Source organism: Eulemur rufifrons, chromosome 30 (assembly GCF_041146395.1).
Source record: "Eulemur rufifrons isolate Redbay chromosome 30, OSU_ERuf_1, whole genome shotgun sequence".
Taxonomy (NCBI): Eukaryota; Metazoa; Chordata; class Mammalia; order Primates; family Lemuridae; genus Eulemur; species Eulemur rufifrons.
This window is the reverse complement of record NC_091012.1, coordinates 124,748,597-124,774,339: the sequence shown is the minus strand read 5'-3', so window position 1 is coordinate 124,774,339 and position 25,743 is coordinate 124,748,597. Positions and strand designations below refer to the sequence as shown.

At 39.9% G+C, this 25,743-nt stretch overlaps 1 protein-coding gene across 1 annotated transcript in view; it reads right to left on the bottom strand.

The window, feature by feature from the left end:
• Window positions 1–23,847, bottom strand: part of KLHL15 (kelch like family member 15) — a 39,197-nt gene extending 15,350 nt beyond the window's left edge. Inside the window, exons 1-2 of the mRNA XM_069463448.1 lie at window positions 23,437–23,847; window positions 6,505–7,216 (exon numbers count right to left, since the gene is read on the bottom strand). Coding sequence (XP_069319549.1) covers window positions 6,505–7,209 — 705 coding nt within the window. The 5' untranslated portion in view covers window positions 7,210–7,216; window positions 23,437–23,847. The remainder of the gene's footprint in view (window positions 1–6,504; window positions 7,217–23,436) is intronic.
• Between the last annotated feature and the right edge of the window lie 1,896 nt (window positions 23,848–25,743).

Genomic DNA, 25,743 nt, shown 5'->3' with positions numbered 1-25,743 from the left:
CATGGCACTCTAGCCCGGGCAAAAGAGCAAAACTCTGTCTCAAAAATAATAATAATAAAAAGGAAAAGAAAAACTGATTTTATTATGATTTTGAAGGTACTGTACGTATTAATACAATTTCTAAGGGGATCATTAGTATACTGAGTCTTATCTTATGCATATCTATGATACTGAAGATTCCCTGGGTTCAAAAATATTAAAATGTTATTGTACTAAAGAATCAACATATGGCTGGGCACAGTGGCTCACATCTGTAATCCTAGCACTCTGGGAGGCCGAGGCAGGAGGATCGCTCGAGGTCAGGAGTTCGAGACCAGCCTGAGCAAGAGCGAGACCCCGAGACTCGCTAAAAATAGAAAGAAATTATCTGGCCAACTAAAAATATATATAGAAAAAATTAGCTGGGCATGGTGGCGCATGCCCGTAGTCCCAGCTACTCAGGAGGCTGAGGCAGGAGGATCACTTGAGCCCAAGAGTTTGAGGTTGCTGTGAGCTAGGCTGACACCACAGCACTCTAGCCCTGGGCAAGAGAGCAAGACTCTGTCTCAAAAAAATAAATAAATAACTAAATAAATCTTTAAAACCTCAGATCTGATTATACAGTGAAAACCCCAGAATTGTGCTTTTACATCCCTAAGTTTTCCCACTTTATATTTTTTCAGTGCCGTTAAACTTCCTAGGCTATGTTTTGTTCATGCAAACACATTAGAATTTTCACAACTCTGTAACAACTTCTAAACAACCCAGGCTGTGCCACAGGTTAACAGGATGCTTTCTGCACCTTAGGGTCCTCTCCCTACTCTAGCAGCTGTAACAGGAAGTCCCTGGACTGGGAAGCAAGCAGACCCGGTTCTAGTCCAGACAGTAACACTTGTTCTAGAATACAATTCCTAACATTTCTGAATTTTTTCTTATCTATGAAATGGGGATAACATGTAGACACTACCCATATGTGGGGCACTTAGTGCATGAGCTGACATATATACACAGTGTTCAGATAAACAGTATCATTGCTTCTAAGGAACTCAGTGAAGAAATTCAGAAGCCTTGGCCTCTTTGGTGATGGTCCCACAAAGTATTCAGTACAAAAGCTAAGAGTCTATCTTCAGCTGAGAAGAAAATCCAGCAGAGGACTACGGGGAAAGATACTACAGAAGAATAAACCCAAAGATTTCAGCACAGTATAGAGCATGACTCAGATCCCTGGAATCAGTGGGGGCTCTTCCTTGGGTCGAGACAGAATGCTCCCTTCCCCTTACTATGAAGCCACTGCACAGATATGATGGTTACTACCAAAGGAAGAATTAAAATCTCCATGGGTTCCTTCCCCAAGCTTTGTACAGTTACTTTTTATTTTCCTGAGGCCAGGGAAAAGACCCTGAGAAAAAGATGCTACACCTAACTAACAGTTATCTTCAACAGCCACTCTACAGAATCATTAGGAAGGCAAGTTCATTTAACACTAACTGTACATAATGTTTCTAAAGGCTAGGAGTCTGGGAGAGGGGTTAAATATGTGAGAAAGGCTGTTTACTGTATGCTTATTCAGAGGGTTTCTAGTGAAAAACTCACTTCCTCAACATCTAGAGCAGCGCTGTGCAATAGAAATACAATCTGAGCCACACACACACACACACACACACACACACAGCCAAAGATGTAATTTTACATTTTCTAGTAGCCACATTTTAAAAAGTAAAAAGGTGAAATTGATTTTAATGTTTTATTTAATTCAATATATCCAAAATACCGTTTCATTGGCATTGGTGGTATAGTGGTGAGCATAGTTGCTTTCCAAAATACCATTTCAACATGTAGTCAATATAAAAATTACTGAGGTAATTTACATTCATTTTTGTCATCTCAGTCTTTGAAATCTCAATTCGGATTAGCCACATTTCAAGTGTTCAATAGCCACAAGTGGTGACCATATTGAACAGCGCAGTTCTAGAATCATAGATATATACCAATTTTTTTAAGCACAAAAATGAGGTTTATGGAAGAAAGATAGGATTATAGACCAAGAGCAAGATATAGGTTTACAGAGTGAGAGCAAGATACATTCGCCACAGGAGACGAACAGATCCCTTGTCGTGACAAAAAGGCGACCAATTTTTGGAAGAAGGATTAATCTTTCAATTTTGACACATTAGCTACTTTTAATCCCAATCAATTGAATGAAAGTGTTCTAAATCAAAAAGGGGGAGGGGAGATTTTATGAATCTAAAAGAAACCTAACACAGAAGAGTGGGAATAAAATTCTTGATGATTTTAGACATCAAATTGGGCTACTTAGTCTCATAATACAAAAAAGAACAAAAAAGAATTTTAAATTTGATCACAGTTGCTAAGTGTTGTCCCAGGTTTTTTCCTCTGGCATTACAACAACATTTTTCCTATAATTGTTCCTGAAAAACATGATGCTAAAAAGATGTGTTAACAGGAAATAAAGGGAATAGAGGAATTAACACCAACACAAGGAAATAATTAGATAAATCCAGAATGTAGGATACACTGAGACAATCATTGGTCTGGTCTTTCTCAAAAAAAAAAGAAAAAAAAGAAAAAATTGAAAGTGAGGTTGAATGTAGTGGTTCACACCTATAATCCCAGCATTCTGGGAGGCTGAGGCAGGAGGATCACTCGAGCCCAGGAGTTCAAGACTAGCCTGGGCAACATAGTGAGACCCCATCTCTACAAAGCATTTAAAAATTAGCTGGGTGTGGCAGCACATCCCTATAGTCCCAGCTACTGGGGAGGCTGAGGCAGAAGGATCACTTGAGCACAGGAGTTGGAGGTTGCAGTGAGCTATGATCACGCCACTGCACTCTAGCCTAGGCGACAGAGTGAGACCCCCTCTCTTTAAAAAAAGAAAGAAAAAGTGGGGGATTGTTCTACATTAAGAAAGATTAGATAGACATGATAGCCAAAAGCAATGCATAAAGCTTGACTGGATTCTAGTGGATTTTAGAGACAACTGGGAAAATTTGAATATGGATTAGCTATTATATTAGGGTCTTACTATTAACTTTCCCAGGTAGAATGGTATTGTACTTGGGTAGGAAAAAGTCCTTACTCTTAGGAGAAGCATGTTAAGTATTTAGGAGTGAGGTGTCTTGACATTTACAACTTATTATCAAAGGCTCAACAACAGGCCGGGCGCAGTGGCTCACACCTGTAATCCTAGCACTCTGGGAGGCCGAGGCAGGTGGATCGCTCGAGGTCAGGAGTTCGAGACCAGCCTGAGAAAGAGCGAGACCCCTTCTCTACTAAAAATAGAAAGAAATTATCTGGCCAACTAAAAATATATATAGAAAAAAATTAGCCGGGCATGGTGGCATATGCCTGTAGTCCCAGCTACTTGGGACACTGAGGCAGAAGGATTGCTTAAGCCCAGGAGTTTGAGGTTGCTGTGAGCTAGGCTGACGCCACGGCACTCACTTTAGCCCAGGCAACAGAGTGAGACTCTGTCTCAAAAAAAAAAAAAAAAAAGGTTCAACAACAAAAAATCTATATAAAGCAAATACGGCAAATGTTAACAGTTCTTGAATCTGACAGCTATTCAGGTAGGTATTATACTATTCACTCAACTTTTTGTATGTTTGAACATCCTCATAATAAAGAGGAAAAAAGAGAGACAATTCTAGATTAAGAGAGAGACATGGACTCTTGTTATGACAGGGGGCCTGTTCATCATACGTGGTGAACGTATCTTGCTCTTGCTCTATAAACCTATGTTGCTCTTCCTCAATAAACCTAATTTTTGTGCTAAAAAGGGAGAAACAATAACCAAATGTGCTGTGTGAACCTTGATTAAATCCTGGTTCATGAAAAATAGCTTTAAAAAGACATTTTTGGAACAATTGAGAAAAATCAGAAAATGGGCTGGATATTACATGACATTACAAAATTATTGTCAATTTCCTTAGGTGTGACAATTGTATTGTGATTATGTAGGGCAATATCCTTACTCTTGGGAGATGAGATGCTTGCTGAAGTAGTTAGGGATGAAGTGTCATAATGTCTACAACTTTCTTTGAAATGCTTTAGCAAAAAACCAAAAACACATTATACATAAAGGCTACACATCCTCTACCTATCTAGCTAGCTAAAGTAAATACGGCAAAATGTTAACACCTATTAACCTACATGATATGTTTATGGGTGAACATTCCACTATTCTTTTAGCTATTTTGTACATTTAGAAAGTCTCATAATAGAAAATTTACATTTTAAAGGTAAAAAATATGTGCTTATCAACATTACATTTTTCTAAATTTCAGCAAATAGTATAAAACCACAAATCAAAACTGCCTACACTTTTCTCCATGTAAATTCTAATACTAAAAAAAGGAACAGCATGAATGTAGTATGTCTTTATTTCTGTGCCCTCTCTGGTGCTGTACATATAAAATGGAAGTTAAAATGGCCTCGTTTGAGACCTGCAGTGTGCTTCCGAGTACAGGAAAAATAGATGGGTCTTATTTTCAAGAAGCTCAAAATAGTATGGTATAAAATGGTCTAAATTCTTATTTCCCAATCAAATTTTCCATTTTAGTTTCTGGAGTTTTATTTCTACAGATAAGGTCTCATATCTGCCTAACTTGTTTCTCAACATTTAGAAAGCCACAAATTACTCTGACAAACATTAAATCTCACACATCATTTTTTTTTCTATTTCTTGAAAATCTACTCCACAGAAGTAATTCACACATCATTAAGGCAAGAATCACTGACTACCTTCCATTTATCTTACCAGTATTACTAAAGTAAAACTGAAAGATTTACATTACAAAAAGCCAAATGATTTCTCTGCAGCTAGGTCCTTATTAAGTTTTCTTAAGAAATTAATTCCAGCCAGAAGCCTTGGCAACATTTTTATTCTGATAACTCCCCACACCTGGCCAATGGGTAATAACCACCCCCTATGCTGTAGATGCCAAAGGAATCCATCAGCAGGTACAACTGATGTCTTCTACAATTTGCAAAATTACCTAACAGTGTTAACGTTCAGCTGTCACTATTGCCTACCTTGAGCTGATAATTAAAAAGGCTCTGCAGCTCAGCACTTAAAAAAAATCATTTACCGCTACCAATTATCCATCATATTGTCCCAAAAGAGGGAAAAAATTATTTTCTATTTCACTAGTACTTCCATCCAGACTGAAGCTGGAGAGGTTTTGTTCTAGTACTGGGAAGGCATTTGCATTTAATGTATAAAGACAAAACAAGATTCCCCAGAGAAAGAGAGCAATAAAAATAGTAAGGAAAAAATAAAAATACCAAAAACATATGATTTACATGGTTGATGTACAGTTGATTATCACTAAACAAAAAAGAATATATTCTTTAGTTTCAATTATTTCTGCCATATCAGTATATTCTGAAAATAAAGTCCTATAAAACTGAGTTCTCTATTATAAAGTGTAAGTTAATGACATTTCACAGCATTTTGGAGGAAAAAACACATGCCAGGCCACTCAGTGTTATTCAAAGGTGCAAATGGCTTTTTTTCAAATGGCATAAACAATCCTCCTTTGTAGATATTATATTTTTATCACTAGGTCTGATAACTAAAGCTGAGGAATTATTTAACATGAAAGGTGTCGGCCAAGCTTTCAGTGTGCTTTCTAGAAAGAAGAAAAGATGCAAGAAGTAAACAGAGCCCCAGAGGTAACCATGTGATTAGAAACCAATTAAGTTAAGCAACTACTAAAACTGCTCTCTCTCCTTTGGGCAAAAAAGGATCACAAGTAAGACTCTGATATAAAAATGAAAATGCTTATATGCAAAAAGGCCAAGGCTGTTTTGGAGAAAGACTACTTTTAACGGAGAACTATTTACATGGTAAAATGTGCACAAAGATGTTTGATCAGTGCAGATAGAAGATTTACAGTTTACTTGTTTAGAATGCCAAAGTGATGTTTTTAGACATAGAACGTATGTTTTCATGGTCAAATTTGGTTAGTATTCACAGTGAAACAGGGAAAAACAGGTGAGAGTAGGGAAGACAATCACCATTAGGGCCTATTGGTATTCAAGAGCTATTTTATGTGTCCTTACTACATTTCAGAGGAATAAGAAACTGTATTAATTAATTAATTAATGTATACCATGCAAAACTTTTCTCAATGCCAATTGCAGCATGTATTACTTGATTACATAATTCCTAAGTAATTTTACAAAGAGAGCTAGTTTGACCCAGTTCAGATTTAATTTGTGAAAAGCTAAAGCAAAGTTGTAATATTTTACATCAAATAATTATGCTTCAACTTTAAAAGTACTCTTAAAATAAAACTATTTTACTACCTACCTGATTCATCTTTCACCCACAAAATGTATTTTAAAAAACCTAAATGCACAACAAATCAGGCTTCTTATACATAAACTATTCTTATAAACATTCATTCCTTTTTTTGCTCTGAAGTCTGGGAATCTTATCTATAAAGACATACTGCCTTAACTAAATGATGAGTCCTGTCTATTGCTTTCAAATGCACTAACCTTCTCAAAAACACTGGATGGAGTCATCAAACAAAACCTGATGTTCTGAATGATGGTATCGGTATGTCTCCAGCGTCTTCTATCATGCCGCAGCCAAGACTGCACAGCCTCGTACAGCTCTATCTCTGGGAACCTGCTCAGATGATCATTATCCAAGTAAGACATGAGCTTCTCAAAGCTCAGATAGGACAGGAAGTCAGGCCTGGACATGAGTGGCACAAAGTTGTCTAGCAGAAAGGCGTCCAACTTCTCCCTGACTCCCTCGATGTTTACACCGAAATCATCTAAGAGTCTCATAATTTCTGCACAGTTTTCTAAGCAGATTTTCGCTAACAGAAAAGAGCAGCAGAACTTCACCACTTCTATAAGTTGAACATACATGGCAGCCTGAAGAATCTCATGAACAGTATTCATACTCAGTTCTATAGTTCCATAGTACATAAATTGAAGGACGTGGCTGAAACCAGTAGCAGTTAGACCTTTTAAATGAATTTTGTTCTGATCTCGTTCCCTCATGTCTGCAGTAAACATAATTCTGAAGTAATCACTCTGGGTGGCCAAGAGTGCTTTATGGGCCTGGAACTGATGATCTTCAATAACCAGAGTGACATCGAGAAGCAATCCCTCCTCATACAGTGCTCTGAACCCAGCAGAGACACTGGTGTCATGGATGGAGGAACAGAATCCTTCCGCGTCCCCCGCCATGAATCGCCTGGAAAAAAAAAAATAGTGTTAAATATTTCCATGCATTCAGAAGACATTATTAACTTAGAATTTTAACAATTTTTATAATTATCTCAATTCCATTGCATAAGTCCTAAATGTACAAGCCCTTAGGGAGAAGACAACCTGAAGGATTGCAGACTAATGTTCTTGGCTTCCTTACCTGGGGAAAAGAATCGATTAAAGATGTATCAGACAATGGCAAATTGTTATCTTACAAACAATATATATGCCTATCCCATTGATTTTACACTTGTCCATCAAATATATTTAAATATGTTCCAAAATGAGCAACACAAAAAGGATTTCACAGCCAAATACTAAATTATGAGAAAAAAGGACAAAAAAGAAATTAAACCAAAAAGTCACTTGCAAACTCCTAGAAATTTACCCAAAGGAAATATTCAGATAAATATGCCAAGTGGTACACATACAAGGTTTGTCTTTCTATCCTTCTTTATAATAAAAAATTAGAAAGTAAAAAAAAGAAGCTATAAAAAGAGAACAAAAACATTAGAAAGTATTCAAAAGTCCAATCTATTAAATATGGTACAGTCCAGTAATGGATTATTATAACAATTAAAAATGATGGCAACAATCCACCTATTCTAACAAAGAATATTTATTAGATACTGTTTTTTTAAAAAAAGCAGGTTGGCCAGGTGTGGTGGTTCACACCTGTAATCCTAGCACTTTGAAAGGCTGAGGCGGGAGGATTGCTTGAGGCCAGGAGTTCAAGACCAGCCTGAGGAGTGCAACCCCATTCCTACAAAAAGTAGAAAAATTAGCCAGGCGTGGTAGCACTTGCCCCAGCTACTCGGGAAGCTGAGGCAAGATCGCTTGAGCCTAGGAGTTGGAGGCTGCAGTGAGCTATAATGACACCAATGCACTCTAACCCAGGCAACAGAAAGAGACCCTGTCTCACAAACAAACAAAAACAGCTGACCACAACATACTGAGTATTATCTTCAAAAATTAAATACTCATGTGTTTGTTTCGATGAAAAAAAGTCTGGAGGAATATATACCAAAGTGATGTCCCTTGGTAGTGGGACTTCAAGAGAGGTTTGTCTTATCCTTCTTACTTACACCTCATTAACTTCTTCTTATTATTATTTTGGTAGAGATGGCGTTGCCCAGACTGGTCTCCAACTCCTGGCCTCAAGCAATCCTCCTGCCTCAGCCTCTCAAGTAGCTGGGATTACAGGCCTGAGCCACTGAGCCTGGCCTGACCTCATTTTTTAAAATAATGATGTATTGCTTATATATTTAAAATACAAATACATAATTTTAAAGGAACTTAAACCACATCTTTGCATATCAAAGAAATGAAGCTTAGATAGAATTATAGTTAGATCTAAGTAAAGCAGAATAAACTAATTCAATCTATTAGACTATTTATGAAGCAATTTTCTCCTTTTCACACAAACTTCCCCAAGCCATCTATCCTCTTCTTAACTCTCATCCTCACACAGCTCCCAGCTTCCTCCCTAATGACCCATCCTCCATTCTGAATACCCTCTCAACTCTTTCCACTATTCCTAGTGGAACCTTGCTTCAATGTAAACAAACTTCCCCAGCACTCAGGTTGGTTCCAGAAAGTTCCCTCCTCAACCTGATTTAAATGAGATATAGTTTTCCTCAAAGTCACAGCTTCCAGGCCTCCTACCTCCTACCCCTAACCCCACTTTAAATGCTCTTCTAGAGCTTACAGACCTACTTTGTTTTGTTTTGTTTTGTTGTTTTGTTTTGAGACAGGTTCTCATTCTGGTTCCCCAGGCTGGAGTGCAGATCATAGCTCACTGCAACCTTGAACTTTTGGGCTCAAGCGATCCTCCTGCCTTAGCCTCCCTGAGTAGCTGGGACTACAGGCACGTGCCACTGTGCCCAGCCTATAGACCTACTTTCTAACCTTTCTCCTCCCTTTTTTCTCAACCCTGGCCTTTTGCTCTGATAAAAATCTACCTTCTGTTATCCCTTGTCACTTATATACACACTTCCTGAACAATCACTCTCTCATATTTGCTGAAGACTTCAGCACTTGGCTGAGTCATCTTCATCACCTCTACAATGTTCACATAAGATCACCTACCCAAAGACCAAAATCAAAGCTCCCTGACCACCTCAACTCCTACAACCTCCCTACCCCCTTACTCCATTGCAAATCCTACTCCCAAACCCCTTAGACCTGGCCCTGGATCCAGACTTGGTCCACATCTCAAATCTCTCAACCGTCAACTTCCCACTTAACCTTCCTACTCTCTTTTCACTTAGTCTATCATCTCCTAACTTTACCTCTATCCTTCTCCAGCTTAGACCTTCCTGTATCAGAACTACTACCTTCTTGCCAGGGCCTTTATTCCCCTTACCCCTTTGCCTGTCGTCCATATCTGCTAAATCAAAGCTATGTCAATTGGTCCTTTAATCTCCAGTAGACTTTCAGTGCCTCTGGGCAGTTTTGTCCTTTGAACAGCTGTGAGAGCATTCCCTGCTGGTGCACACTGATGCACCCTGAAAGATGTTCCCAAACGAAGGACAAGTGATATAGACAAATCTCTGTGATTTTTAAAGCGTTGTATAGAATATCTCATGACTCAGAATCATACATATGGAATTATTTTTTGACACACTATCCACAGACCATGCCAGCCTAGAAGAGCACAATCAGATATGGCAGCTAACATCTATGGCTCTGAATGCCCACCAGTGACAATGTGGGGACCCAATCTCCCAAGTTCCTTCCTTCCCCTGGTTGAGTGTTTAGATGGGCCACGAGCCCTCAAGTAAAGCAACTGGCACTGCAATCAACTAGTGTCATCTGCTCTACCTCCCCCCTTCAGGGATGCCATCACTCTGTTACCAATGTCTCCCCTTTTATTTACTAAAAGGAAAAGCCCCTGCATGCACCAAGCACTAGCTTAGGTATGAAGGTATGTGCCATTCAGGAATCCCCGCTGTACTCTGGATTTGGCTGAACCCTCAGTTGCTGAGAGAGAAAAGATGTCTTCCATGGACACACTAAAGGCAGCACTTCTCCACTCTCATGAGTAGGCTTATCACTAGATTTACTATGTTTCACCAATATGCTGTCCATTACACCCTATATTTAAGTTCTTGACATATTAACCCATTTATTCAATAGTTAACCCAGCCTGAGGTCATCTAAAAAAAATCTTATTAATAAATAAGAATCTGAAAGGGTAATATACCAAATATTAAAAATGGAGGCTGGCCATTTGTGACATATGCCTTATGTCACTTGGAAGATTCTAAGCTCATCAATTTTACCTTTAAAAATAATTCAGGGCTAAAAAAAAAAAAAAAAAAAATTCAGGGCTAGGCGTGGTGGCTCACACCTGTAATCCTAGCACTCTGGGAGGCGAAGGCGGGCAGATTGTTTGAGCTCAGGAGTTCGAGAACAGCCTGAGCAAGAGCAAGACTCCGTCTCTACTAAAAATAGAAAGAAATTATATGGACAGCTAAAAATATATACAGAAAAATTAGCCAGGCATGGTGGCGCATGCCTGTAGTCCCAGCTACTCGGGAGGCTGAGGCAGAAGGATCGCTTGAGCCCAGGAGTTGAGGTTGCTGTGAGCTAGGCTGATGCCACGGCACTCACTCTAGCCCGGGCAACAGAGTGAGACTCTGTCTCAAAAAAAAAAAAAAAAAGGTAGCTGGCCAGGAGTTCAAATCCAGCCTGGACAACATAGTGAGATCCCATATCTATTAAAAAACATTAAAATAAAATTGGCTACCTTGGGATGGTAGAGTATCAGACAGTTTTATATTTTTCCCTATTTGCTAATCTGTATTTTCTAAACTAACTGCAATGAAAGAGTATTAATGCTAAAAAAAAAAGTTCATAAAAATTATCTTTAAAAGCCTCTCATTGGTGCAATTCAATGGTTACATCCTAATTCTTATTTCCCTGGAACATTCTATAGCATGATTTATGCCCTCAGCTCATCACTCTCTCAGCTCCATGATACTGAGCTCCTGATGCTCTTCCTCTTCTTGGGCTGCTCATTTCTCAATTTTCTTCATGCGCTTGCTTTTCTTGAGTACCCCTTAAAAACTTCTAGCACTTTGGGAGGCCAAGGCGGGCGGATAGTTTGAGCTAAGGAGTTTGAGACCAGCCTGAGCAAGAGCAAGACCCCGTCTCTACTAAAAATAGAAAGAAATTATATGGACAAATAAAAATATGCACAAAAAAAAATTAGCCGGGATTGGTGGTGCATGCCTGTAGTCCCAGCTACTCAGGAGGCTGAGGCACGAGGATCGCTTGAGCCCAGGAGTTTGAGGTTGCTGTGAGCTAGGCTGACGCCACGGCACTCTAGCCTGGGCAACAGAGTGAGACTCTGTCAAAAAAACAAAACAAAACAAAACAAAACTGGTGTCCTTCAGGATTCTGTCCTTGCCCGTTCTCTCCTTATCAAAACATCATGTGTTCCTAAACAATCTCACCCAAACCCCTTGTTTCTACTTAGATGTACTTTCCCCAATACCTTGATAATATCTGTCCAAATCTCTATCCTCACTCTGTCCTATGAACGCTGAATCAACTGCCTAGTAAACATTTCTGGGTACCCCATTTTGGGGTCTCAAAAATCAACATATCTAAACAGAATCATAATTCTACTCTCCCCCCAATCAATTTTCTCTTTTGTATTCCCCATCTTAGCAAGAGGCATTCTAGGTGTTTCTTCTCATTTGTCCCTAACCTACCTTTTCAGTCCTACTGATTCCACTACATTAAATGTTCACTTATCTAGGACAGCAAAGTATGCACAAGATGAAATTAATACCAAACTTTTATTAGTATTCCATTAATTAAAAGCTATATAATTTCATTTTGGAAAGGTAGAACATAAAAAAGTATCTATAATTTGGAAAAATATATTTTAGAAACTGTAATTAATCAATGCTTGGAAGAACTACTTTACTAACATATTCAAAATTAAAGTAAGCTATGCTATCAGTTTGGTTTTGTTCAACTGAATTATTTTTTTTTTTACAGACAGGGTCTCACTATGTTGCCTAGACTGGAATGCAGTGGCTACTCACAGGCACAATCATAGCACACTACAACCCTGAACTCGGGCTCAAGCAATCCTCCCTCAGCCTCCTAAGTAGCTGGGACTATAGGCATACACCACCTCACCCATCCTGAATTTTTCTTTTTTTGAGACAGAGTCTTACTCTGTTGCCCGGGCTAGAGTGCCATGGCATCAGCCTAGCTCACAGCAACCTCAAACTCCTGGGCTCAAGCGATCCTCCTGCCTCAGCCTCCTAGGTAGCTGGGACTACAGGCATGCGCCACCATGCCCGGCTAATTTTTCTATATATATTTTTAGCTGTCCATATAATTTCTTTCTATTTTTAGTAGAGACGGGGTCTCGCTCTTGCTCAGGCTGGTCTCAAACTCCTGAGCTCAAACTATCTGCCCGCCTCGGCCTCCCAGAGTGCTAGGATTACAAGCGTGAGCCACCGCGCCTAGCCCTGAATTATTTTTAAAGGTAAAATTTATGAGCTTAGAATCTTCCAAGTGACATAAGGCATATGTCACAAATGTGTATGGGAACCTCACAGAGTGTGGTGTCTGAATAACCAAATATTCATATTAGTAGAGAGCTATCATCATCATACTAATTATCAATTTTCAAAATAATTAGAATAAAAATATAACAAATTAAACTGGATGAAAAATTTGATATTTCATTATTGTTTTCAGGTTTTTTATGGTCACCAACGATCACTGTGTTGGTCATATTTTATGAAGATTTAATAATAAAAGGCTGGACATTAGCATCCATATACTTGAGAGTAGACTGCTCTTTGTTTCATTAATCCGTTATTTTGACAGTGCGTAAAATACTATGTATTTCACTTTCATGTCATAGTAACCCTCCCAATTCAACAATTATCACTATCTGAAAAAGTCTCAAATAGCTAATATTACCTTTCTGAAAAACACTCCATCTAAAGAAAATTTTTAAAAGGAGAACTATGCTTTCTCAAAAAAAGCATGGGGATGCATTACAATCTTCATTATATTCTGTCTTGCCACCAGGAAACACGATATATTTTCTTACCTCCTTTTAAGTGAAGCTCAGGGATAAATTGTCTTTACATACATATTGAAAATCTACTGATGAATTTATATTTATGAAATTTATCAATTTTACTGCATTTGTGATATAAGAACAGAATTCCTAACTCTTCAGGGCCACTAATTATTCTATGTTATTTGTGTGCCCACCACATTTTGTGAGCATTTTTATGATTTTTCCAGTTGATTCTAATGTTGTTCCAGGTTAATTATATCATATGCAAATATCATTGATTTTTGGCTTAGTTTTTGAAAGTTGATATCCTCTTGGTTCTTGTCCTGTTTACCAAGATTGCATGACTACTGCTTCCAGGAAAAAGTTAAATAAAATACTTTTTACTTGGCAAAAAAAAAAAAGCAATCCAGGTTTGATACTTACTATGGTGGAAATATCATAGGGCAAAGAAGCGGGGGGGGGGGGAAGAGGAGGAAAAGGACTGGTAAACTGTAAGTCAAAAGACACTAAAGAGGTCGGGGTGCTGTGGCTCACACCTATAATCCTAGCACTGTGGGAGGCCAAGGCAGGAGGATCCCTTGAGCTCAGAAGTTTGAGACCAGCCTGAGCAAGAGCAAGACCCCATCTCTACCAAAATAGAAAAAAAATTAGCTGTGTATGGTGGTATGCACCTGTAGCCCCAGCTACTCAGGAGGCTAAGGCAAGAGGATCGCTTGAGCCAAGGAGTTTGAGGTTGCAGTGAGCTATAATGACACCACTGCATTATAGATGGGGTGACAGAGCAAGACTCTGTCTCAAAAAAAAAAAAAAAAAAAAACCCCAAATATATATGTAAGGACAGCATCTGCCTGAGTACCCAGCACTCTCTTTGTGGGCACTAAGCCTGCGAGGGGGATCCTGGCCCCAGTCACATATGGTCATACTGCAGTAGGAAACATGAATCAAGAACAGAAATTTAGAAGGGGAAGGAGGAAGAAGAGAGCAAGGGAAAAAGAGAGAGACATGCACTGACTGTGTATGCCTGGGACTGGAACATGTCAAAGAGCAGCTGTAGGCACCCACTTCTGCCCACTGTGTGGGCTAAGGATCAGAGAAAAGCAGTCAACTGAGAAAGAAGAATAAAGCCAAGATGAGAAGACAGGGAGTGCTCCTTAACGCCTTCATTTTCCCAGTTCTTAGGCCCAGCTCTACGCTTGCCCTTGGGTTCTAATCGAGATCCTTATATTCGTAGAATAAAGTTCCCTTTTTTACTATCTTAGGTTGATTTTTCCTACTTAGAACCCAGGGTCCTAATAGTTTTAGAACACAAATACCTATACTTTAAGTTACTCAAACTTCTTTGTTTTCCTTGAAAAGCAGAGTTCCAGAATACAAAAAAAAAAAACTTCTTTGTTGCTCTCTCTGCATCTATAAAAGTGAGAGAATTCAACATGATGATCTTTAAAATTTCCTTTAGTCATAAAATTCTCATTTATTCTCCCACTTTTTACATGATTTTACAGATATGCAATGGACTTATATAGACATAGACAGTAAACAAACAATAGCTACTTTTAAAGTCTCAGCAATGCATTTGTGAAGTTTACCTGATCTAAATAGACTTCTAAAACTAATTGTGATAGCTGAGACATATGCAGTAACTTCTTTTCTACCTGAAAAGCTTAGTGCATCTATCAATAAGACTAACAGCTTCAGAACAGCAGCATTTTACACTTTTATGGGAAATGTATACGTAAGTAGAAAACAGTGAAATACTCAGTGATTAACTGACCAACATGATATAGTCTCTAGATGGAAGTAGTGAGTTAGAGCTGTAGGCCCTAACCCCCGGGCCACAGACCGGTAGTGGCTGGCTGCAGAGCTCCACCTCCACCACCTCCCCTCCCACCACCATCCCCCCACCCCACCCGGGTAGAAAAACTGTCTCCCATGAAAGTTTGGGGGGGCACACAGCAGGAGGTGAGCTGCGCATCACTGAGTTCCACAATACCAACACCCCTGCACCCCTACCACTGCCCATGGAAAAATTATCTTCCATGAAACCAGTCCCTGGTGCCAAAAAAGGTTGGGGACCTCTGAGTTAAAGTACAGGTCCAGAGTCAGACACCTAGGTCCGAACCCTGATTCTACCTCTTATTGCTCTGTGACCTTGGGGCAAGCTACTTAGCCTCTGTGTGCTCTAATATGTAAAATCTAAAACTTTAGAAACTACCTCATAGGTTGCTGTGAGGATTAAATGAGTTAACACATGTAAATCACTTAGGATGGTGCATGGCCTTTAAGTACACCATAATGTTAAGGGTTTATTATTAATATTATGACCCCTTTACTTGGTGCTACTGAAGCCAAAATAATAAATCTGAGCCTTTAACTTTGGAGTTAAATAATAAATCTGACCTAGTTAACCTTGGAGAAACCCTTCTCCCTAGCAACATCGCTTCAAACCTCAGCCTGCCTTCTCAGTGAAGTCTCTCAGGACCCAGGCCAACTCTAACTTGATAGATGACATATGACAACACTAAGGTCCACAGGTGAACTGACTTTTTATTCAAGGTCACACAACTAGTAGTTAGAAATAAAGACTAGATAGAATCTGATTTGCAAAAAATACAAAATAGTGTGGTTGGAAAGAGCAAAATCTTTGAAACCGGAGTGTGTTACTAATACTTACCACCTGTGTGACCTGGAGAAATTTTATTAACTTCCTGATCTTGGTTTCCATCTACAAATTAATAATAATCATCATCATCTTATTATTGGGTTGGAGTTGTGATTAAATGAATTATGGTAAGTATCCAGCCCAGAGCAAGGCATTCCACCAGAGGTCAATCAATGCTGGCGTTCTTCATCCAACTCTTGCCTAATGCTCCTTATCACCCACAAGACCATAGGGACTTGAGACCCATCAATCTCCTCTCTACCAACTCCATCCCCCTCCCTAGGGTTTATCATAATGCAGGTTTGTAAGAGATCAGAAGATGCAAGTCAAAAACACTGGTATCTTCTAGGAAGAGGCTTAAAAAAAAACACACTGGTATCATTTTCCAGATTTTCTCTTCATGCAAGTATAATTTTCTAGCTTCACTAATGGGCTTCTTAGGCTTTTCTGCCCTAACCAGAGTACACAGCTACATGGAAGCCACTAGCTGTGGGGCTACTGAGCACTTGAAATCGAGCTAGTCCAAATTGAAATGTGCTTTAAAAAATGAACACCAGATTTTGAAGACTTAGTACCAAAAAAAAAAAAATCATGTAAAAGAACTCATAAATTTTATTGATTACATGTTGAAATAATATTTTGGATATACTAGGTTAAATAAAATATTAAAATTAATCTCACCTGTTTCTTTTTACTTTTTTAAAACTGTGTCTATGAGCAAATTTAAAATTACCTATGTGGGCCAGGCGCAGTGGCTCATGCCTATAATCCTAGCACTCTGGGAGGCTGAGGGGGGAGGATTGCTCGAGGTCAGGAGTTCGAGACCAGCCTGAGCAAGAGTGAGACCCCCATCTCTACTAAAACTAGAAAGAAATTAGCTGAACAACTAAAAATATATAGAAAAAATTAGCTAGGCATGGTGGGCACATGCCTGCAGTCCCAGCTACCCGGGAGGCTGAGGCAGAGGATCGCTTGAGCCCATGTGTTTGAGGTTGTTGTGAGCTAGGCTGATGCCACGGCACTCACTCTAGCCTGGGCAACAGAGTGAGACTCTGTCTCAAAAAAAATAAATAAAATAAATAAAATAAAAAATAAAAAATAAAAAAGTATAACATATGTGGCTTTCACTATATTCTATGGGACAGCATGGATCTATAACACTAATGTTTAAGACATCAAACAACCAAACTTACAAATGAACATGTGGAAAAAAAACCAAGTTGTTCACAATCCATACCTTGGACACTATGAAGAAAAGAAAAAAAAGACTTACAATGAGTTGAGGCTTAAATTAAAACAAAACAAAACCAACTTCAACACAAATACACACATGTACATTTTTAAAAATCAACTAGAAAAAGTATCAGAAGAATATAAAAAGAAAAATATACAAAATATGCAAAAGAATTCTCTAAACGCAGATTTATATCAACAAGGAAAAAACTAGTAATTGTAAGAACTAATCATTGTAAAACTAACAAAAAACTCATATAAGAACTCTATAAATCAATGAGTGCTGGAGGAAAATCCATTAAGGGGCTTTTTTTTTTCTTTTTGAGAGAGGAGTCTCACTCTGTTGCCTGGGCTAGAGTGCAGTGGCATCATCATGGCTCACTACAACCTCCAACTCCTGGGCTCAAGCAATCCTCCTGCCTCAGCCTCCCAAGTAGCTGGGACTACAGGGGTGGGCCAACACACACCTGGCTAATTTCTTCTATTTTTGGTAAAGATTGGGTCTTGCTCTTGCTCAGGCTAGTCTCGAACTCCTGAGCTCAAGGGATCCTCCGGCCTCGGCCTCCTAGAGTGCTAAGATTACAAGCATGAGCCACCACACCCAGCCCATTAAGGGGCTTTGAGAAAAGGTATTTACTGACATACAAAATGTTCGATGTACAGAAATTCTGTATCGTCACTTTTCATATACAGATTTATAAACCTGTATACGTATATACTCTACGGTTGGCTTTCAGAATTTCAAATGTTAGGTTTTTTTTCAAAAGGAAACCAACCTAAATTAGACTAAATGACAAGGCATACTTATAGTACCAGAAAAGAAATACTGAAGAGTGTGTCTTGTTTCATAAACTTGGCACTGAGTAAAGAAAAAAAATAAAGCCTCATAATTTTGTGCCTAAGAATGATTAGTATAGTAATTCTTAACGTATTGTCCAGAGACAACTGGGGCCCCAGTCCCCTAAAAGGGACTCCCAAGGTCAAAATTATTTTTAAAATGTTATTTGTCTTTTTCACTTTTATTGTTTTCCAGGTTTTCACATGATGTGCGGTAGTGCAACAGACTGAATGCAAAAGCCTATGAGAAGCCAATAGTCTTTCATTAAGCCAGACATTAAAGAGATTTGCAAAAATGTAAAACAATGGTATTCTTCTCACCAAGTTCTTAATTATTTTGGAAAAGTTATTTTTCATAAAAAATGTTATTTAGGCCGGGCGAGGTGGCTCACTCCTAGCACTCTGGGAGGCCGAGGCGGGAGGATCACTTGAGGTCAGGAGTTCGAGACCAGCCTGAGCAAGAGCGAGACCCCCGTCTCTACTAAAAATAGAAAGAAATGATCTGGACAGCTAAAAATATATATAGAAAAAAAATTAGCCAGGCATGGTGGCACATGCCTGTAGTCCCAGCTACTGGGGAGGCTGAGGCAGAAGGATTGCTTGAACTCAGGAGTTTGAGGTTGCTGTGAGCTAGGCTGACGCCACGGCACTCTAGCCCGGGCAACAGAGCGAGACTCCGTCCCCCAAAAAAAAAAAAAAAAAAAAAAAAAATTTATTTAGGTTACCATGTAATGGGGTTATTTTCAAAAATGAATTACAAATAAGCATTTTTTAAGTTTCCATTTTCAATTTCTAGTGTGGTAAATGTAAATCTATACAACCCACTTGTATTTCACTGATTTTTGAAAGTATAAAGAGGTCCTGAGACCAAAAGCCTTGAGTACCATTGAAGGCATGATAAGAGGTAAGTGACAACACACCCACCCACCCATACACCCCAAGCTCGTCCTACCTTTGCCCTGGAAGACCATCACTGCTATTTATATCACAGAAATTTCTAACAGTTCAAACTCTCTACCGACTAGTAAAGAAAGAAGTCTGGCTGGGGTAAAATTGGACAGGAAATTAAAGGCAAAGAAATTAAATGCTCCCCGTTCAGTTACAAGGCTGCCATTCTAATTTGAAAACAAAATTCTAGGCAATTAAATAAAAGATGTTTCAAAATTAACCTCCCTCCATGTTTATGCCATAAGCAATAATTTACTAAGCTTTCATATTCCTTGCATAGCTGCTTGAAAATTCATACAAAACCCTAAGCAATTCAGTGCAAAAGCTAGATTCTAAGAGGCTGATATAATGCACTTATCCTCAATGAAAAATTTAAATGATTTCATACTACCTTCATCCTCAAACTGTTCTCCTACCAAAACTGAGGCCTGTGCAGAAAATGCCATACTTGCATATTAAAAAGACAATGCAGGGCTTACTATGGATAAAAATAGAATCAATTTTTGAGTCATAACATTTCTCATAATTTCTGTAACCTATAAAGTAAAAAATTTAAATTCAACTATCCCAGGCCAGGCACAGTGGCTCACAGCTGTAATCCTAGGACTCTGGGAGGCCAAGGCAGGAGGATTCCTTGAGCTCAGGAATTTGAGACCAGCCTGAGCAAGAGCGAGACCCTGTTTCTACAAAATATAGAAAAATTAGCCAGGTGCGGTGGCATGCACCTGTAGTTTCAGCTACTTGGGAGGCTGAGGCAGGAGGATTGCTTGAGTCCAGGAGCTGGAGGTTGCAGTTAGCTATGATCATGCCACTGCACTCTATCCCAGGCAACAGAGCAAGACCCTGTCTCGAAGAAAAAAAAAGGTCTCAAAGTGGCCAACTTCTTCATGTGTCAATCTAAAAGGGAAAAAAAGGTTGAAAACAGACTTTAGTTCTATTAGCAGTCATTTTATTTCAGATACACTACTCAAATTGAAAAACAACTCAGTTTAATATCGGAGGAAAGGCTACATAAGTTAACTTTAATTTAATACTGGAAATTCTTTCTTGTCATCAAAATATTTTCATAACTCAGTACCAAATTGCAGATGACCATTTAGCTAAGCTATTAGGAAGGCTCTGGGTCCTCTGGCCTCCAGGCTGGCACCTATTATCCAAATTACTTCACTTTTCAGGTATGTTTAGCATTTAGTCATCCTATAATACAAGAAACCTTATAAGAAAAAAACACACCCTTGCTTCAATGCTATTTTTCATTAGAAGACTTTAATTTAAAGCTCCTCTCCTTATTCCTCACTACAAGTAGAAGTAGTCCAAGAGTGATGTCATGGAAAACAGCTTCCCTAGCCTTTAGAGATTGGATCCAGTGAGAATTCTAGGAAAAGCCTCTACTGGGGACTAAAACCCCAAATCTTCTAAGTTACATTCCTAACATGAAATCACAAATACTGTAATGTTAGCATTTTAGTTCTCTGCAGGAATTATGCAAACTAAACTAAATCTTTCGGAAGGTCTTGATGTTATGATACAGATTTCCTGCAAATATTTAAAATCTATGATGCAGAATCATTAAGTTCAAAGATCTTATCAAAGACAAAGGATAACTTTTCTATCCTTTCTTATTTGCTTCGATGATTCAGCCAGATGAGTTTTAAGGATCTTATATTAAAAGCAGAAAATATGAGAAAATATTTTGCCTTTCCTAGTTTCTTTATTCCAAAGTTAAAATTTCTAATTTTGAAAAGGCCTTCCATTTTTGGACCAGCAATAACACAACATATACCCATGGCAGAGATGAACTATGAGAGCCTTTCCAATGATTCCTAAAATGGCAATAATAATTATCTCTTATTACTTTCTCCTTTGTTTCTGCTGTTCCTTGAAAACCAGCCACCCTCTCACCTTAAGGCCTCTCTACTTGCTTTTCCCTCTGCCTGGATCACATACATTATCCCCAGATACATATGGGTCCCTTCAGGTCTTTAGTGTCATCTTTTAAAATTGCAAAACCCCACCCACCCCATCAATCCCCATCCTCCTCCTCTGCAGTAAGTATATTAAGTGGTGATATAGGCTATGTATTTTGCTTACTTTATACTTCAAATTTTTGTTTTGATTCATTGACTGTTGTATCTCCAGCACCCAGAACAGTGCTTGGCACATAGTAAATGCTTAATAAATATTTGTTGGATGAACAGATAATTTAATCCTCACAACCTTCCATGTTCTGTAACCATCCTGATTTAAAGATGAGAAAAATCAAAGCTCACAGAGGTTAGGTATCTTGCCCAAGGCTATGATTGTTATTAAGTTGTGAAGCTGGGGTCTGCCTGACTTTAGAGCCTTCAAGATTAACCAGTATTCTACAATGCCTCACCAATGATTCCATCTTTGATTTCTCTTCAATAAAAAAAAAAAAAACACCACATGAGCTACAGTATTCAAATTCGGAGGAAATACACGCTAATAAATTAATCCACTCCCTCCACCAAGCTAAAGATGCCTTCTCCTCACAGTTAACAGTTATTCACTCTCAAAACATTTGCACCAGGAAAGGCCAAGCTTGACAACAGGCCAGAGCGACATCACTTGTGGAGCCTCTTGTTCAAAATCAGGAAAAAAATGTCTTTAAAGGTACTAAAATATAAAGCATTACCCTTTTTTCTGTCTCTTTTGACTTGTCTCTGTCTTTTTTTATTTGCTGTTTAATGTCGGTCTAAGTAAAGAAAAATTAAAAATTAAAATTAGCATGAATTTTACCATTCACCTTTATATTGTACAATGCCAGTTTTACATGCAGGGTTATTAAACCAACTGTGGGACCTTTCTGAAAACCCATAAAGCCAAGATTTTAGCTCCAGATAACCCAAATCAAGGCAGAGAGAAGGTCAAACCTTGAAATTCCCAACAAAGCAGTGATTTGCCAAAATTTTGTCTTCAGGACAAGTGATAAACCCAATCCATAAAAGCAACCACTTTATAGGAAGCTTTTTTTTTGCTATTTTAATCCTGCTCACCTTATATTATTCTGCCTTTTTACAAAACAAAAAAGCATACTCTGAAAGACAACTGGTATTGGACTAGAGGATTATAAATTTAATAAAACATCTACTCAGAAAACCATTTGTTAGCTAAAAATAATATACAAAAAAATGCTTCTCCTTCCTTTTTTGTGGACCATTTAAGCCAAACCATACTACATTTTTGATGTGCCAAGTTAAGAATGATTCCATACTAATCTGTTACACACATAAATTCTGGCAAATAAATTCTATTTTCAAACCACAAATATTTACTATCCTATTCTTTTTCTTAAATTAATCAGCAATAAAGAGTGCAAATGAACACCCTTTACCACTGATAACTGTGACTCTAAGCACCTACTAAGTGTTGTAATGCTTAAAAATGAGAATTAAATTACATAAATATTAAAGTGCCAAAAAGTTGAGATTTTTTATACATTTCTAGATCTATTAAGAATTACAGAACCATGAATGCAATTATAAGCTCTTCAAAAACGATTTTCAAATTAGTACAGGTATTCAGACAACCTGTTCCTTAGATATGCAGGCATTACATTTAGGGCATATCCATCTAAAAGGCATTTTCTAAATGATAACTTAATCAGATTAACAAAGGAAAACAAATTCGGAAAATATAAAGGACAAATGTAAGGTGTTAAATAAATATTCTAAGAAAGAGGGCCTAAGCGGCCTAGAAAGATGAAAAGCAAAGCCCTACAGTAACGTTACATTTGAATTAAAGAATACCGTTATTTAAATAAGCAGTTAGCATTTCGTAGGAGGAAGGCCAAGCAACGTGACCATCATATATCGATCCACAGCACTGCTTTGCTATTCCGTACTTATTTGCTCACACTTATAATATAGAAATAAAGACACAGCAACAGTTAGCCACTACAACATTAACCACTCCGGCAAAGGTTATTTAAAAAATGGCCTTACATTTTTACAACACTTTATAGCTATAGATTATTTTCACATATATGACCTCATATAGTCCTCGCAACCCTGTGATGTGGGCATTACTGACTAGATTTCATAGATAAGAAGCCGAGGCTCCTTACGCGATTTTCTCAGAGTCACCCAGTCAAACCCAGACCTTCCGATTCCACCTTTTAACCCCACATTTCGCATAGTTCTATTTCAGGCATAAATAGAATTTTTAAAGGGAAGGAACGGGTTAGTGAAAAAATAATCATGGTACCTGCAGCTGTATGCTGCAAAAAATGGCTGAATTATGCTTCTTCCCTTTTTCTCTCTCTCTCTGAAAAACAAAAAAATTAGATTTCGAACAATTTAAGTAAACTCGAAGACAAATTAGGTCTCGGCGTCTACCAAAGGTTTGACTCAGGTCTGTGTAAAGAGGGCCACGAAACCGGTGCCTAGCTCGGGGCCGCGGGCGAAGCCCGGGCTCCGCAGGCCGGCGGCCAGGGGCGGCTACGTACCTCGGGGGTCCTGTCCAGCCTCTAGTGGACGGCAGTCTGCATGAGGAAGAAGCGGGCCGGCGGGCCGATCGGTGGGCGGTCGGGTGCCGGGACGGCACTCGGCAGGCTTCTCGAACGTCTACAAGGGGCCGCTCCCGGACCGGGCCGGGGCGCTCCGGCGGGGGACGAGTCTGCGCGCCTGCGGCCCCCTCGGAACCAGTCCTGGGAAAGAAGACAGCGCTGAGTCGCGAGTCCAGACAGTCGGACTCCGCGTGAGGCGGCGCGGCGTCGGAGCCCGGGCCGGCCTTGCTAACGCCGGGGGCCTCGCAGCGCCCGGCAGGACTCGGCGGGAGGGCCGACTGGAGCAGCGGGTGGGGGAAAGGGATGGGGGACGACGGGCTGAGGTAAAAGCGCCGGGGGTTGCAGCGTCGACGACGGCGTCTCCGGGCTTCTGCCCCGAAGCGCGCCGAGCCTCAGGATCACCCACGCCGAGGGTGGAGGAAGGCGGGAAAGGGGCGGGGAAAGGGGCGGGGCGTGCGGGGCCACGAGCCAGGGGCCGCTCCGGGCCGCGCGCCCCCGGTGGGCCGCGGGAGCCGCCCGGGGCCCGCCCAGGGAGGCGGGGCTGGCCAGCGGGGGGGGGGTCCCGTGCGCCGGCGTCTCGACGCGGAAGCCCGCCACGCTAGGAAAGAGGGCGGGGGGTGGGAAGCCAGGGGATGGAAAGCTGGCCCGCGGAGGCCCCCTCGGCCCCTGCTGGCGCCCCAAGGGGGCCAGCGTGCAGCCTGGCGGGTGTTTACCTTCCCCCTGGTCGAGCGCCAATGCCGCCATCTTTCAGCCCAATGCGCGTCACTTCCGGCGCCACGGGAGCGGGAGCGGGTGTGGGAACCGGGTGGGGGGAGGACTGTTCTGCGCCCACGGCGCCCCGCGTCCCAACCGCCCGCACGCCACCCCAGCTCGGCCCCACGGAAAAAAAGAGGCGACCCGGCGCTGTGGCCGAGGAGCGGGCCCGACGCTGCTTCCTCCGCAGCGCCGCCGTCGGGGCTGGGAACGCTCGGCTGTTGCTAGTCCCCTCGCAGCGGCCCTTCTCGGGCTGCGCGAGCGGTGGGCCCCGAGCCACTGCGGTGCGCCCACCTAGGACAAGTTAAGGGTTAGAAAGCAGGGAAAGTGTTTTTTTTTTTTTTCATCTTGCACACGGTGGGAGTGGGGGTGGGGGAACCGGGACAACGTGGAGGGAGCTTTGCAATAGCTACCTGTTATAAAAGTGACTAGATCTGCAACGAATGACATCATTTTTGTAAAGCAATTTGCAGTGGTTTATTGCGTCACACTTCTGCTTGGCTTATTGCACAGCGACACATTTCAGAAATAAATTTCCCAGAGGTGGGAAAATTCATAAAAAATGGCATGTCTGCACCACACGGAGAAATGCCGGATCTAAAAAAGCTGTTTCTACTTGCGTCAAAATAAGCAAGAACGAACATTCAGAGGGCAGTGATTCTTGTTCGTTTTTAACAAATCAGACGTAGAATTCTAGCTAATGCTTTTTAAGTATCACCTTTTCTTGATTTAAGAATATAAAAACTACACTATAGGACTGTTTTGTAAATTTATTATTATGCAATCTCTTTGTGGGAAAGGTGTAGATGACAAAAATACACATTTGGAAGCCAGTGGTTCTACAACTAACCTTAAATTAGGGCATCCATTGCCCATTTTTGATCCTAAACTGAGGTATTTCTGCTTCCCCAACCCCCACCCCCACCCCCCGCCGCCATTTTCTCTCTAGACCAATATCCCGATGAACTTTCCGTGAGATGTGTAGCTAAAAGCAATCATTATCTCTTTCTAGCAAACTTGAACATGCCATGTTTCCAAAGAGGCCAGAATAGCATACGGTGTACTGTTTTGCTGAAGTAGACTACTTCGTGGGAAAAACAGAATCACCTCAATCTTTTGGAAATAGGGAAATAAGCTTCCCCTTTTCGATTTAAACTATAAAACAAGCTTAAAAAACTGTAAACCACTGAAATTCCCAAGTTGCTCACACATTCTATCTTTTCCAGTAGATCCTTTAACATATTTGTTCATTATTTTTAAATCCTTGCTGTATCTATTACTGCATGACAAATTACCCCAGAATTTCACCTTAAAACAAATTAAAACATTTTTAAAACCATAAACTCAACATTAAAATTGCATACATTCAACTTTTGAATATTTTAATTTTCATAAATTATTCCTGGACATCTAAAAACGCTAAATATTTATTTTTGTGCACTAATTAACACATACATTTTGAGCTATACATTACTATGTGGCACTGACCTGTCC